This window comes from Acomys russatus, chromosome 28, assembly GCF_903995435.1.
Source record: "Acomys russatus chromosome 28, mAcoRus1.1, whole genome shotgun sequence".
Taxonomy (NCBI): domain Eukaryota; kingdom Metazoa; phylum Chordata; class Mammalia; order Rodentia; family Muridae; genus Acomys; species Acomys russatus.
In genome coordinates, this window is record NC_067164.1 from 2,451,335 (window position 1) to 2,465,426 (window position 14,092).

General features: G+C 42.9%; 1 protein-coding gene across 1 annotated transcript in view; it reads right to left on the reverse strand.

Annotated features, from left to right (window-relative positions):
- Scfd2 (sec1 family domain containing 2) overlaps positions 1-14,092 on the reverse strand; it is a 309,492-nt gene that overhangs the window by 268,702 nt on the left and 26,698 nt on the right. The window contains exon 3 of the mRNA XM_051170885.1: positions 12,718-12,845. Within this exon, the coding sequence (XP_051026842.1) occupies positions 12,718-12,845 (128 nt within the window). The remainder of the gene's footprint in view (positions 1-12,717; positions 12,846-14,092) is intronic.

Below are 14,092 nucleotides of genomic sequence, written 5' to 3' on the forward strand. Positions count from 1 at the left end.
AGATGATCTGTTTAGATTTTTCTTATAACTCTAAGCTATACTTTTGCCTCACCCACTCTATGCAAGTGGTCTACTGCTGAGACATAGCCTGGCCTCACCAGATGCTCATTTTTAAAATAAAGGTGTGTTCAATTAGAAAACATTTCCTATTTAGGCAATGCCTCTTTCCCACATAAGCCAAGCAAACCCCACACCATGAGCGGACAGTCAGTAAGTATCACTGCTCTGGTCCACAGTCTGTCCTCTTCTTCCACACCCACACCACCAACACAGCATCAGCTGTGCCATCAAAGTAGACTATTTTCCTAACTGGAGAAACATTCAGACTGGAAGCTGGAAGAAGAGTGTTTTACACAGATGCTTTAATGTAAGCTTGTGACATTTTAGAATATACCCACAACCTTATACAAAAATAAACAAACAAAAACAAATGCAAACAGCCAATTAACAACAACAAAAAAAACCCACTTCCATGATATAGCGATTGCACATTACAACTCCATCAGAGAGCTCTGATACAAGCATGATTTTTCTATTCTGAATCTTTTATCTGTAAATCTTTTTTACTATGATGCTTTGTGCAGTTTAAAGCACTGCAGTTACAAAAGGAAAATACTGTAAATATTGCATATTTTATGTGTTTGGGATAAAAGTTACAAGTAGTTACACAGAAGTGGTTTTGTATCAATGTTATTATGTCAAGTAACGTCATCAGACCAAAAAAAAAAAAGCTACAATGAGAAATTAAATAAAGGCCCCCAGTTCCATCAACTAAATGGTAAGCAATAAGAACTAGGCATTGAATTAAGTAATAGAACAGTTAGCCATACTTCATTTCATGAAAGGGGTGGGGCGGGGGCAGCACCTGCCAGGCAGATTTACATGGTGATTTAAAAATGTCAACCCAGAAGGCTTTGCAAGATACTTTTAAGGACCATAAAAGAAAGACTACGCTATATCAAGGCCACAATGATATACAGCAACTTTTTGGAAAGTGACATTTTGACACTGGAAAAGTGACTTTTAAGTCTTAAAACTACTAATTCAGTACATTAAAGCAAACTTATTAAAATGCATTTATCTCTTGAAGGAAAAGAAAGTAAACAGACAGAGCTGAGCAGCACAAACTACAGGTAGAGCTGAGTGGTGCCCATCTCCAGTGAGCCTCTCAGCTCTCAGGCCAGGCCTGCCCTGCATCCTGCTCAATGCCATCATCTTCAGTGTGTGGCCTCCGAGGCTAAACAGCCTCCGTTTCTCTAGGACACAACCTCAGTACTTGATATCAAGTTGTATATTTGCTATAAGATTAATGTGTAAAAATTAACTATGTCTTTTTAATTGTAACAAGATTTTGTTAACATTTTTATTGTTTTTGTTAATGCTTTGATTACAAGGTTGTGTGTGTGTGTGTGTGTGTGTGTGTGTGTGTGTGTGTGTCTTTATGGAATGGGCTGTTCTGAGGGTAATTTTCCCTTTCACAATGAGCCTTGATGCCTAAAGTAAGCTTTGCAAAATACAAGTTTTTTTCAGGAATGCAGATAAATAGTATATAGACTAAGGAGGCAACTCTGCTGAACTTAACTATTAATGGCAGATGGCACTATTAGAGCCAGCAGAATCTTGACTCAGTAGCCAACATGAAGAGGCAAATGTCACATATTGGCAATGGGTAACGTAGAGAAGGCACTTGTAGGGGGACCAGGGCTTCAGCTGGGAGAGAAGCGAGGGTAATGGGGAAGATATAGTCAGAGTGCATTGCATGTATGACACTACGAAAGAATAAGTCTGATTTCAAAAAGAATGGCTGAGCGACTTTGTAAATTATGCACAGAAGGATGAATGCCTGCCCTGAGGACCCCCAGGATGATGGGAAACAAGAGAAAGAGATCACGCTGCTGTCTACAAACAAAGCACTCAACACCCCACCTGTGGCGGGTCATAGCTCACAGCATATGCTTAAGCTGTCTTATTTGTTGTCACATACAAAAAGAGCCACATTGTTCAAGTTCCAAAAAGATATTAGCCTTTCTTCCCTCTTTTCACTTCCTGCCGTCCATCCTTTAAATCGCCTGTCCCTTTGTTTTCGCCTGGTCAGAATTTATTGTGACTTGTATTTCACTCCAAAGCATAGTTTAGTATCACAAGCTTTTCCTATAGGGTTACATCTAAACATTAAAAATCAATCAACCCTGCTTACATCCATATAAATATATAACTGTTCCTAGCAATGCTTAATTAGATACTGTAATTAAAGTTCCTTATTCACAAGTTACTTTGCAAAGCAGAGGGTGAAGGTAGGGAAGAGAGGGAAATTCCAATGCTTTGTTTTATGTGTGTGCTCATCTGAATTTCCCATATGTCCTGGTATCGCTTTCTTAATACTCTCTTGATTCTGAAACAAAGTAGTGTCTGTTTCATGTAGAATGGACAGATGTTTATTTTTCTCTGGGAAATTTGACTTTATTACTACCACTGATTTGTACAATGGGTAAAGCTCCATCTTTCAACAGCCACAGAAATTGAGGAGTAATAGTAACTGCCTGCTTCCCACCTCCACTGAGGTCAAAGGGTAAAGAAATATGGCTAAGGTGCAGATGGAGAGATTTAAGCCACACATGAGAAAAACATTTCCTGATCATGATGACTATTAGACACAGAAACGAATTATTAAAAGGGAGAGACAGAGAGAGAAGAAGGCCTTATAAATCTTTCTCCACAGGCATGTGAAGGGCAGTATATACAGCCATCTGTACAGTGACGCTTGGATAAGGCCCAGCTGTGAACTGATGTCCACTTTATAACACCATAAATACTCAAGAAGGTTAGGACGACATGCTTTAGTAGTGTATGCTCTGGTTACACACATTTTCTTTTCTTTTCTTTTTTTTTTTTTTAGCCTTGTGGTCACAGTATATACAGTTACAGTAGAAGAAGAAACTCATCTGAAAATAGCACTTAGTTCTATGAAGCAAATCAATTCAGTGGGTCCAAAGAAATCTGCCAGAGGATGTTTTCTAAGGCTGGCCTGGAATAAAGTCCAACCACCACAGAATCATAGGTCCCAGAGAGAAAATAAACAGCTCTCACTAACGTTACACACAACGGTAAAATACAAAAGCACTAGAAACAGTTATGGCTTGCCTTCCTATGGAAGTCTTGCCTTCCCAGGGCTAACAATGCCACAGCAATTACATCACAGCAGACAGCGAGAAGGAAATTTCCCTATCCAGGGAAGGAATATTAGGTGCCAGAGGAATGTTTTCCTTCGTGGGTCCACTCATAGGCAGACCGTCTGCTCTTAAAAGAACCTCTGAATAAAGAAATTGCCACTCAGGAGCCAGGAGCCTTTTGCCATATCATGCACTTAGGTTTGTTTGTTTTTTAAATTCTAATTCAGAATTCCTTAGCGAAAACAAGATGTCCAACCTCAAGTGCCTAGCACTCATGCCGCCTTCCACATCCAGATAAAGAAGCTCCCCAATTTCCAGATGCTCCATTTAGAAGAGAGAAGCGAAGAAGTATGTTAGCAAAAACCCAGGATGGCCACACAGACCAAGAGGAAACTTCTTGTCTCTCCTGTCCCTGCTCCCACTAAAGAAAGAGAAGGGTGGATGAGAGGAGGGGGTGGGGTGGAGGGAGAGAAGAAAAGAAAAGAAAAGAGAAAAGAAAAGAAAAGAAAAGGCCAGGAAGGTGGGCTGCAGAAACAGACCAGCAGTTAAGAGTGCATACTGTGAGTGTTGTGAAAAAGTGGGGGTAAAGAAAAAAGGACCTGGAGGAGACAGGAGCTCCATAAGACTAACAAAGCCAACTAAGCAGGCCCCAGAGGGGTTTGCTCAGATTGAGGCACACACTGGCCCCAGACCCCCTACACAGATGTAGCCAATGAGCAGCTCAGGCTTCCTGTGGTCCTTAGTAAGAGGAGCGGGGGGGGGGGGGGGCTATCTCTGACATGCACTCTGTTGCCTTCATTTTGATTACTCCCCCCTGGCGGGACTGCCTTGCCAGGCCACTGGGGAAGAGGACACGCTCAGTCCAATAGAACTTGATGAGCTGGGGTGGGTGGGAAGGGGGTGCTCCCCTTTTCTGAGGAACAGGAGAGGAGGAGTGGGGAAAGGGAGGGTGAGACTGGGAGGTGAGGAAGGATGAGGCTGGGACCAGGATGTAAAGTACATTGATTAATTAATTAATTAATAAAAAGAAAGAATGTCCACTGCTTTGGCAGAGCACCTGCATTAAGTTCTCAGCACCCAGATTAGGTAGTTCACAACTCCCTGTATCTCCAGCTATAGAGGATTCTAAACTCTCATCTGGGCTCTCCCAGGATGGACATGGACACGGGTGCGCTCTCTCTCTCTCTCTCTCTCTCTCTCTCTCTCTCTCTCTCTCTCTCTCTCTCTCTCTCTCTCTCTCTTAAAAAAAAATCTTAAAAACAAAACCCCCAGGAGGGACATCTCCCTGAAATGAAGCTATGCAGGACTCCAGTGGCCTGCATCACTGCTGAAGATCTCTATAGTCTTCACTTCTTTAGAGCCATGCAAAGGAACAGGTCCTAGCCCCAGCTTAGGGAGCAGCCCTGAGCTAACTATAGTGAAATGCACTGTATATGACTCCAGCAGAGGAGCTCACAGTGTGTCTTGGCACAAGATGCTATGTGCTGTGCCATCTTGAAAAAAGGGATAGTTCTAGAGTGCATCCCTACTGGAAGATCTGAGAGAGTCCAGCAACCACAGAATCCCTTCATCTCCCAGACTCTGCCATCCTGTACCATACTGGCTCATATGACAGGGCACCATTGCCTAGCCAAGCTGTTGCAGCTCACTACCCTGTGGTAACAGCCCCCATAAGAGGTACTCCTCAGGCCCCACCCTCTGCCTCCCTCCCTCCCCAACCTTTATTGGCATCTCCACCTCCTTCCCAGCTTCTTGTATCCACACTGTACTTTCTGTAGTACTTGGACATTATCTTATTGGCTGTTTTGACTGTTGTTATTGTTTCTTTACATTTAAAGCTTGCATTTTCTTTTTTATTCCCCTTCATACATTCATCTAAACTTGTAGAGTTTCTTAATTTTTTTTTTTTAAGATTTTATTTTATGCATGTGCATGCTTGATTCCCAAGGAGGTCAATAGAGAGCATTAGGTCCCCTGCAACTAGAGGTCTAGATAGTCATGAGCCACCATGTAGATGCTGGGAATGAAACCCAGGTCCCCCGCAGGAATAGCTGGTTCTCTAAACTGATGAACCATCTCTCCTGCCTGCTCCAATTTTGTTTTCAAAGTTTCTTACTATTGGAAATTTGTTTATGGTTTTTTTTTTTCATTTCTAATCTCTTGATCATTTTTCTTCCTCTGTACTATTTTGCTTTTCCTGTATATGATCTTGCTTCTCCAATGGTTTCCTTTTTCCATGCCTTCTTTTATTTTTTCACTTCACACATCTGTTACCTCTACATTACTCTAAATAAGCTTTAACTTTAGAGACAATTCCATATTAGTTTCCTGTTACCTGTTTATAGTGATTAGTGATTTACTAGTGTGTTTTAATCAGTCTTCATAGTATTCTGTATCTTGTACATTGTGGTGTTGCTGTTACAACAGTTTCTAGTATTCTCTCAGAGATTCTAGGGACTGAGTCGTCCAGAGGAGGCAACTCAATAAGAAGATCTCTAAATAAATCCTAGGATATATTAAACAGATGTGCACACTGCACCATAAAAACACAGGAAGTATGAAGAGGATGGGTAATACAATTTCTTTAAGAGATCATAGGAATCCAATTGCTAACTTCACAGGCACTAAAGTAGATAAAATGCTGTCTAGAGATTTTGAACTTTACTAGTAAAAATAACCAGTTACCTCAAAGAGAGCACAAACAAGCAAGTGACCCCAAACCAGACCGTGGGGAGAAGAGAAAAGCAGCCATCTGGATGGAAGAGCTGGCAGAAGGGGTGAGAACACCAGCTTGCAACACCAACTGGATCGCCAGAATCTCCACACAGGGCCAGATGCAGGGGCACATATCTATACTCTCAGCACTACCAGAGATGGGAGGCAGAGACAAGCACAGAGCACAGAAGCTCTCCTGCCAGACAGCCTGACGTGCACTGCACAGCTGCAGAAACAAGAGAGACTGTGCCTCAATACTGCAGAAGGCAAGAAGTAGCTCACGAAAGGTGCCCCATGACCTCCACATAAGCCCTCTCTCACATGCACACCCATACATACACATGTACACACAATAAATAAAATACTTTTAAAATGACAACAGAACTGCCATATGATCTACCTATTCCGCTCCTGAGTGGACATCCAAAGACTGCAAACTCAGCAGGCCACAGAGATCCTAGCACATCCGTGCTTACCGCTGCAGTATTTGTAATAGCTAAGAAATTGGAACTAAGTCAGATAGAAGATGAATAAAGAAAACATGCAAACATACAATGCATCTTATTTAGCTGTAAAGAAAAGTAAAACCATGGCATGAGCAGGAAGGTGGATGAACTAAAGGCCTTCATGTTAATTGAAATGCCTCCAGGTGAAGTGTGTGTGTGTGTGTGTGTGTGTGTGTGTGTGTGCACGCGCGCGAGTGCATGTGCGCGTGTGTGCGTGTGCGTGTGTATTACGGTAAAAAGGAGACCTTGGCATGAGAAGAAGTTATCTTAAGGGAGAGGGTAGCAGGAGCAGAAGGTGGGCCTGAGGAAGGCGAGGCAGCCAGGGAGCAACAGGGAAGGGAGGCCCTGCCAGCTAACACTGTATCACCCAGAAAGCTTTACTTCAGAAATGGAGAAATGAAGGATTTTTCTAGACAAGCAAATTTAGGAAATTTATCACCTCCAGGTGCAGCTCACGAATCCTTGCTCACTCTTTTGAGACAGGGTCTCACTTCTATATAGCCCAGGCAGGTTTAGAACTTACTCCGTAGCTCAGGTTGGTCTCAATCCCATGGCAATCCTGATCCACCGTCCCAACTGATCTGTCTTAGGAGAAATTCTTTTTCCCCCTGAGTCAGAGAGACGTCCACATGAACTTCTGATCCCCAGGCCCACTGCATGCTGGTGTTACACATATGTACCGCCAGGTCGAGTTTTATGCAGTGCTGGGGACTGAACCTAGGGGTTCATGCATGCTAGGCAAAACTCAGCACATTCCCAGCCTTCCCTGCAAAGTCTTCAAGGAAATTCTTAATTTAGAAAGGAAATGATGGTAATTACGATCAGGAAAGTCTCCAAAACTCTAAAACTCACTAGTAGAGATGAGTAAATAATCACAGTCAGAATGCTTCATTGCTGCAATGCAGTGTAGAAAAGTTTTAAGGCTCCAGTATGTAGGCCAAAAGTTAACGTTTTCAAAAACAACTGCAGCTAAGTCAGTTAAAAGAATATACCCCCAAAATAAGCTGATTGTAAACAAAAAATATAAATTTGGGAAAAACAGTAAAAGCCTACACATTTGTTTGTGATCAAAAGTTGTTGTGAGCTTAAAATAGTCTATTACAACAATATGTCTTCTGTAGGCCTCATGGTTACCACAGAGCAGGAGACAGCAGCACATGCAGACAGGAGGAAAACAGGAAGTAGAGCTTTACACAGCACAATAGAAAACAACAAGCAAAGAGTAATGATCAAGAAACAACCAAATGAAAGGAACAAGTCCTCACCTGGTAAGAAACTAATCACTACCAAACCAAATTATCCAATTAAAAAATGGGGTACAGAGCAAAACAGAGAATTCCCAACAAAGGGATATCTAATGGTCCAGAAACAACTAAAGAAAATGTCAATGTCAGAGAATTCTCAATATCAGAGAAATGCAAATCAAACCAACTCTGAGATTCGATCTTATACCTATCAGAATGGCTAAGATCAAAAATTCAAGTGACAGCACATGCTGGCAAGGATGTGAGAAAGGGGAACGCTCCTCCATTGCTGGTAGGAGTGCAAACTTGTACAACCACTTTGGAAATCTGGTGCTATGTCAGAAAACTATGTCAAGACAGTGTGGAAAATTGTATTAATAAAATTAAATCACTCATACTATCTATAAAAGCCATTTTTCAATGCTTTAAACAACATGATTCATTTCAACCACTATAGGTTTTTTTTCTATTTATGTTAAACCCTAATACATTTTCTATGTTACATATATCCCCTTAGGTATTCAAAATGCTCTATTGGGCTTGGTATAAATTACTGAGTAAAAATATATTGGCTACTTAATTGTGAATAAATTTTTCAAAAAAAAAAAAGACCCAGCTATACCACTCCTGGACATATACCCAAACAATGCTCAACCACACAACAAGGACATTTGCTCAACTACGTTCATAGCAGCCTTATTCATAATAGCCAGAATCTGGAAGCAACCTAGATGTCCCTCAACCGAAGAATGGATAAAGAAACTGTGGTATATTTACACAATAGAATATGACGCAGCTATTAAAAACAAGGAAATCTTGAAATTTGCAGACAAATGGACAGAACTAGAAAAGCTCATCCTGAGCGAGATAACCCAGACCCAGAAAGACACGCATGCTATATACATGTGGATATTAGCCGAACATAGATGTCCTCTGAGAGACTCCACCCAGCAGGGGACCAGGACAGTGGCTGGGACTTACTCCTGGACTTTGGGCAGAGTGAGGAGAATGGTATGGAAGGATTGGGGGATGGAAGGACCCAGAGTGTTCAGGATCCCCACACGGAGACCATCAAGGCTGGTGGATATTGACCAAGGGGCACCTGCACAAACTGATCAAAACCGAGGAAAATGCATACAGTGACCCTCGACCCCTGTTCAGATGTAACCGATGGACAGCTCATTCTCCAAGGTTGTGGGGAGAAAGGGCACTGCCTCTGGCATAAACTCTGGTACACTGATTTGATCACTTCCCCGTGGTGGGGAGGTTTTGAGGGCACAAAGAGGAAGGAGAAGCAGGCTATCTGGATGAGACCTAATAGGCTGTGGTTATATGGTGGGGGGAAAGATCTTAACCAACTCTACATCTGACAAAGGGCTAATATATAAAATATATAAAGAACTCAAAAAAATAAATACCACCTAACCAAATAACCCAATTAAGAGATGGGGTTCAAAGCTAAACAGAGAATTCTAAACAAAGGAATATCAAATGGCTGAGAAACACTTTTTAAAAAATGCTCAACATCCTTAGTCATCAGAGAAATGCAAATCAAAACAACTCTGAGATTACATCTTATATCTCTCAGAATGGCTAAGATCAAAAATTCAAGTGACAGCACATGCTGGTGAGAATGTGGAGAAAGGTGAACACTCCCCCAATACTGGTGGGAGTGCAAACTGGTACAATCACTTTGGAAACCAATCTAGCAGTTTCTCAGAAAACTGCGGAATAATGCTACCTCAAGACCCAGCCATTCCACTTCTGGGCATATACCCAAAAGATGCTCCACCACACAACAAGGACATTTGCTCAACAATGTTCATAGCAGCCTTATTTGTAATAGCCAGAATCTGGAAACAACCTAGATGCCCCTCACTAAAGAATGGATAAAGAAACTGTGGTACACTTACACAATAGAATACTATGCAGCTATTAAAAACAAGGAAACCTCGAAATTTTCGGGCAAATGGATGGGACTAAAAGTGATCATCCCGAGTGAGATAACCCAGACCCACGACACATATGGTATATACTCCCTTCTAAGTGGATATTAGGCAAACATAGATGTCCTCTGAGAGACTCCATTCAGTGGGGGATTGGGACTTGGAATTTACTACTGGACTCCAGTTGAGAGAGGTATGGAAGCATGGAGAGAATGAAGGACCCTGAGGATCCAGGAGCCCCACAGGAAGACCATCAAGCTGGCGGGTCTAGACCCAGGGGAGCCTGCACAAACTGCTGTACCAACCAAGGTCAATTCATACAGTGAACTTAGATTCCCCTGTTCAGATGTAGCCAATAGACAGCTCATTCTCCATGGTTGTGGGGAGAGCAAGGACTGCCTCTGACATGAACGCCAGTGCCCTTGATTTGGTCACTTCCCCTTGGTGGAGAGGCCTGGTGGCACTCAGAAGGGGAAGCAGGCTACCTGGATGAGACCTGATAGGCTGTGATCATATGGTTGAGGACGAGGTCCCCTTCTGTCAGAGGTTTAGGGGAGGGAATAGAGCGAAAGAGGCGGGGAGATGGGAAGATACAAGTGAGGGGATAACAATCAGGATGTAAGCTGAATAAAGTATTTTTTTTTAAAAAAGCACTACAATAATAAACAGAGGTCTCCGGCATAGAACACTCTTTGAAGGCATCTAGCTGAAAACAGACAATGTTTCACCTCAGTGCTAATGGGGTCTTCCTGCCACATGTCCAACACCAGAGATCGAAACATGAAGCCACAAGGACCCCTCAGTGACAATGGAGCTGCAGAGAGGGGTGTGTTGGGAAATGGAGCACAGTCTGCCATAGGAATGTCTATCCCTGCCTTGTTCACATGGTCTGTTGGCGTTGAAACAAATGTATTTCTTAGGGTCCATTTGCTTTTAACTTTTAGAATACATTTTTCCTTTTCTGAAAGTCAGTGGGAAAATACAATTCCCTTCCCAGTGTTTTAAAAATCACTTTTCTGGAATGTATTTACTTAACTGACAATTTAATAACAAACTCTCAGTAAGATGACAGATGTTTAGATAGACAATGATAAAATGAAACCTTTTCTTTGTTTTAGCAATTACTCTTATCATTTAAGAGAACGAAGTTTATTTCTATTGGTGCTCATAATGCTGAGGGATTTTATATTGAAGATCTGAGGTTTCTAGCAGGAAAAAAACTCTCATAAATTCAAACACAAGTGAATCCTCAGTCAAGAATCAAAATCTGTTTAATGTCTCAAAAATGCCAGAAGCTTTAATTGCAGGCAGAAAAATTCATTCTTTAATAAAATTTACAGCAGAGACCGGGGAGTCCTGTCTGCTGGGTTCTGCAGAACGTGGCTGTTCCGTTATAAAGCTGCATGATAGGCAGCTTTCAAACACTGATGTCTCAGTGTATTCAAAGCTTCCGGTTCTGTTTCTTGCTGTTCATGGCTGTGGATCTGTGGATGGCATGAGAGCCACAGAAATTCTGGCTACGGACAGTCAGCAGAAGCAGAGGCCACACTGTGTTGTCTTTGACTGAACAGCACTTGGCACAAGGATAGAGTGGAGCAGACCCTTCTAACAATCGACTGTTTCTTCTTCCCCTCCACCCCCACCTCCCCTGTCTGGAGTTTAGGATAAAGAAAGGCATTTTATCTTTTTTGGGTTGTGGGAGTTGATAGGGGAAAAAAAAATCAAACATTTAAATTTGAATTCTTTATGGAGTTACTCATTTTTTTTTTCTTCTGGCCTCGGTTATTTCCCAAACACAGAGCTCTTTAAAAAAAAAAAAAAAAAGTAAAGTTTATTGATCTTTAAAGACTCCAGTGTTGAGCTATAAAAACTGGTTTATGCTCTATGGTATCATCAAAAGGTTTACCACTAAAGCACAATGTAAATCACCATCAAGATCTCCTGCGCACTCTGCCTTTTCCTAACTCACAGTATGAATTAGCTCCTGTTTCACTGTACTTCTGAGCAAGGAACTCCAACTAAACCCACGTAAGGGATACCTAGAGGATTGTGGAAGAAAAAAGAGGCAACAAGGCATAGTGTGCATCCCAGCTGGGGAGGCTAAGGAAGGAGGGTGCTGTGTTCAAAGCCAGAAAAATGGTGTCCAGGGATTGCGGGGGGGGGGGGCGAGGGGGATCCTATAATGGATGTAAACATGTTTTTGTTTTGATCCCAAGTGTGGGATGGAGAACGGACTTGTGAAAGACAGGTGATGTTTATCCACTAGAAGACAAATCGCCTCATGCGGGGGCTTGGATTTTGCCACCTGAAACATCTAGTACAGACTCTGAAAGGAGATATATATATATATGAGCCCAAAACAGGATATGGGGGCTTTTGGGGTCTTGGTATTGTCTGGCTGTTCATCGCTCCACTTCGAGAAGCTCCTAGAGAGGGGACAGCTCCAGAGAATGCTTTGGGGCTCCGGGTTCTGGCTGCTGCTCCAGGTTCCAGCAGCACCTACGGTTGAATTGCTGGTCTGCTGAAATCCTGCTGACTACGCCAGGGGAATCGCTCCCAGGATCTGAGTCCAAAAAGGTCTATTCCTCCTGTTCCCCTTAACCACTTTTCTCTCCTATCTAGGGTAGGTGGGTTGGAAGGGAGGTGTAAGAATTAAAGAACCTCAGATAAAGTAGGTTTGGGAAAGGTCGAAGCCTGCAGGATCCCCCACTAGATAAACTGGATTCATACAGAACGGAGTGTGGGTCCCCAGCACCCACATAAAAGCCTAGTGTGTTACCATCTGCCCAAGAAGTGGGGATGAGGGAACCCTATACAACCTGCCTCTGTGAATAGTGTTGGCCGTTAGGGAGCAAGATGTCAATCTCTGTTCTTCATATGCATGTTCTACATACATGTATGTGCTCATGCACGGTCAAACATGCATGCACAGAAATATACATATACCACACACAAGAACATATGTTGAGAACAAAAAGAAAGAATAAAAGGAAATGGAGAAAGAGAAGACAGAAAGGTAGGAAGGCAGGAAAGGGATTCATAGTTGAACACCAGAATGGTCTCAGAGCAGCAACTTCACTTCTACTCAGAACAGGCAGGACTTCTGCGTTGCCTACAGGGAGTGAGAGAGGCTTACCCATACTCATCTTGATGGGCAGGTTTTCTCTGCTGGCTGCTTCCACTAGATGTCTCCGAACTTCCATCACTGCCTCTTTGTGCTTGGCGGTCAGCAGGGCTTCCCACAGGGCCTTGGCTGAGGTGTCCCTGCAATGGAAACAGAAAACAGCTTAGAATAAAGTCCTCCAGGGTGATGAGAAAGGGTGGAAGAGGAGAAAGCCTCCAGCACTGCCTCATGGGTACCAACACCATCAGCCCCACTGGGAAGTATTAACCTGATGCAGGGTATCAAATTCATTTAACAGGCAGAGTATTGAGGAGTTAAGGGGACAAAATCAAGATAAAAGGAAGAAGAAAGGCTACATTGGTCCATCAAAGTATGATAAAATTATACATTAGATTTTTTTGAGATTTTTCACTTGAAAGTAGTTCACAGTATAACTCATTGCTAAAAAAACATGAGTGTCACACAAACCAAAATTAAATGTAAGGCTAAGAGCGACTTCTCAGTGGTGATGGCGCTGTGTCAGCCTGAGACAGCATAGTGTCTGAGAAGCACAGAGACCCTTACTGAGAATCCAGCGCAGATTCTCAATGGCCTTCCTACCCGGCAGACTTCCTCCTGAATAAGAATGAAGGCTTGCTCTCAGTAGCAGGCCCTGAAGTATTCTACTCCAGCACGGCACTTATGGAGCCTCTACAATTATCTGTTGATGGCAGCGCCAAGCGCAGCATTCTGCAGGGTCTCATCTGGGTTCATTTCCCAGTAACTCTCTGTCTCCTCTGCCATGCCATGCCCCCATTATAAATGAGCACAGTGTTCTTTCCGGAAGGCCGCTGCCACAAAGCCAAGTATACACATCTGTAGTAACGTTTTTAAGACTCAATATAAAGGGAACAAGGGGGGCTTCTGTCTTTTCCTGAGGACAGCTTCCACTCAGAGCCGACGAACGCACACTAACCTCTCAATTAAGAGGAGCAGCTCCTGTTCTCCTCTACTCTTCCACAGTGAAGTAACAAATTCCTAAAACTCTAATTCCTCCAGCGGGTAGCATGGCTACCTACTTGACAGCCTGAGGGACACACAATCAGTAAAGCACATTTCTCAATGTATCTGAGGATGTTTCCAGAAGGTCTGTGAACTGAGCAGAAAAGGCCTGACATGAATGTGGGCTACACAGTACAATATGTGGGCCCTAGATGGAACTAGAAACAAAAGAACAGGGGACAGTGCCAGCCTGGGTTTGACCCTAAAGTGTGGGCATTCTGTTGCTGTTGCCACTGCTTGCAGGTACAGGGCTCTACGCTCAGGTTTTGAACACTGACTCCCATAAGAGACTTACAGGAAGCTTCCAGGCCTCCATCCCCCACCTCGTTCTGAGGCATCTAGCTTT